The 1,360-nt window shown below is 51.2% G+C and overlaps 1 protein-coding gene across 1 annotated transcript in view; it reads left to right on the top strand.

The window, feature by feature from the left end:
- Positions 1-1,360, top strand: part of rab3ip (RAB3A interacting protein (rabin3)) — a gene marked incomplete in the record, with an annotated part of 17,272 nt that overhangs the window by 7,944 nt on the left and 7,968 nt on the right. The window contains 4 exon segments of the mRNA XM_014028872.1: positions 265-342; positions 444-656; positions 733-861; positions 977-1,089. Coding sequence (XP_013884326.1) covers positions 265-342; positions 444-656; positions 733-861; positions 977-1,089 — 533 coding nt within the window.

Raw genomic sequence — 1,360 nt, 5'->3', positions numbered from 1 at the left:
ATACAGTTTCAAAGACAATTAATTCAGATACAAAACTTTAAATTCAGATTCACTTTAGTGAAGTTTATTTTCAAACCAATGCGTTCAATTTAAAATTCTGCACATTCAGATTCAGTTCCTGTTGGCACACGATTGATCCCATATTTTGTCTTTTCTTCTCCTGAGGTGTTGGGATTTTCTTCTTTTTACATAAGAAAATAAAACAATTTTTTTTTATTATTTTGGATCAAACTCGTATTTAAACTCTGTTGTCTTGTTTCTCAGGAGGCTCATAAGATGGTGAGAGAAGCTAACGTCAAACAGGCGAATGCTGAAAAACAGCTAAAAGAAGCTCAGGGCAAGGTGAGGACAGCTGCAGCTTTTATTGTGAAAAGTTTTGTCTTTGCTGTGATCTGATCGACTCTCCTGCTCAGACCGTCAGTTTATCCGTCTCCTGTCTTCAGATCGACGTCCTCCAGGCGGAGGTCCAGGCCCTGAAGACCCTGGTGCTCTCCTCCCCCACCTCCCCCGTGGCCGAGCTCCCCTCGGCGGTGGGGGGAGGAGTCAAGACCCCCTTCAAGAAGGGCCACAGCCGGAACAAGAGCACGTCCTCTGCCATGCTGGGGACGCAGCCCGACCCGTCGGCCACGCTGCCCATCGTCCGGGAGTGTCGGGAGGTGGGCGGGGCTTAGAGCAGAGCCGGCTCTCCTGGACCCGGACCCTGGAGTTCTGATTGAGCCTTTGATGTTTCAGGTGGACACGCAGCTGTTCGTGGAGTTCAGAGCGTGGAGGGAGGAGCCAACGCTGGACCGGACCTGCAGCTTCCTGGACAGAGTTTACCGCGAGGACATTTACCCCTGCCTCGCCTTCAGCAAGAGCGAGGTCCTTTWACTGCCCCACTCCTTTTTTTATTTGCTCTTTTGATTTTAAACAATATTGGCAGGTTCCTGTAGAGCAGCTTTTATTTTGGTAACAAAATGCCCGTCTTCTTCCTCAGCTGGGTTCGGCCATCTTGGAAGCCGTGGAGCAGAACGCGCTCAGCGTGGAGCCGGTGGGCTTCCAGCCGCTGCCCGTGGTCAAAGCCTCGGCTGTGGAGTGTGGCGGACCAAAGTGAGAACCCCTCCTCTTCATCGAACCTTCCTCTCCTCTTCGTCGAACCTTCCTCTCCTCTTCGTCGAACCTTCCTCTCCTCTTCATCGAACCTTCCTCTTCGTCGAACCTTCTTCTTCGTCGAACCTTCCTCTTCGTCGAAACTTCCTCTTCGTCGAACCTTCCTCTTCGTCGAACCTTCCTCTCCTCTTCGTCGAACCTTCCTCTCCTCTTCGTCGAACCTTCCTCTCCTCTTCGTCGAACCTTCCTCTCCTCTTCGTCGAACCTTCCT

The sequence above is a fragment of the Austrofundulus limnaeus genome, unplaced genomic scaffold, assembly GCF_001266775.1.
Source record: "Austrofundulus limnaeus strain Quisiro unplaced genomic scaffold, Austrofundulus_limnaeus-1.0 Scaffold825, whole genome shotgun sequence".
Lineage (NCBI taxonomy): Eukaryota > Metazoa > Chordata > Actinopteri > Cyprinodontiformes > Rivulidae > Austrofundulus > Austrofundulus limnaeus.
Note: the sequence above shows the minus strand (reverse complement) of the source record. Positions and strands in the feature narration are given on the sequence as shown.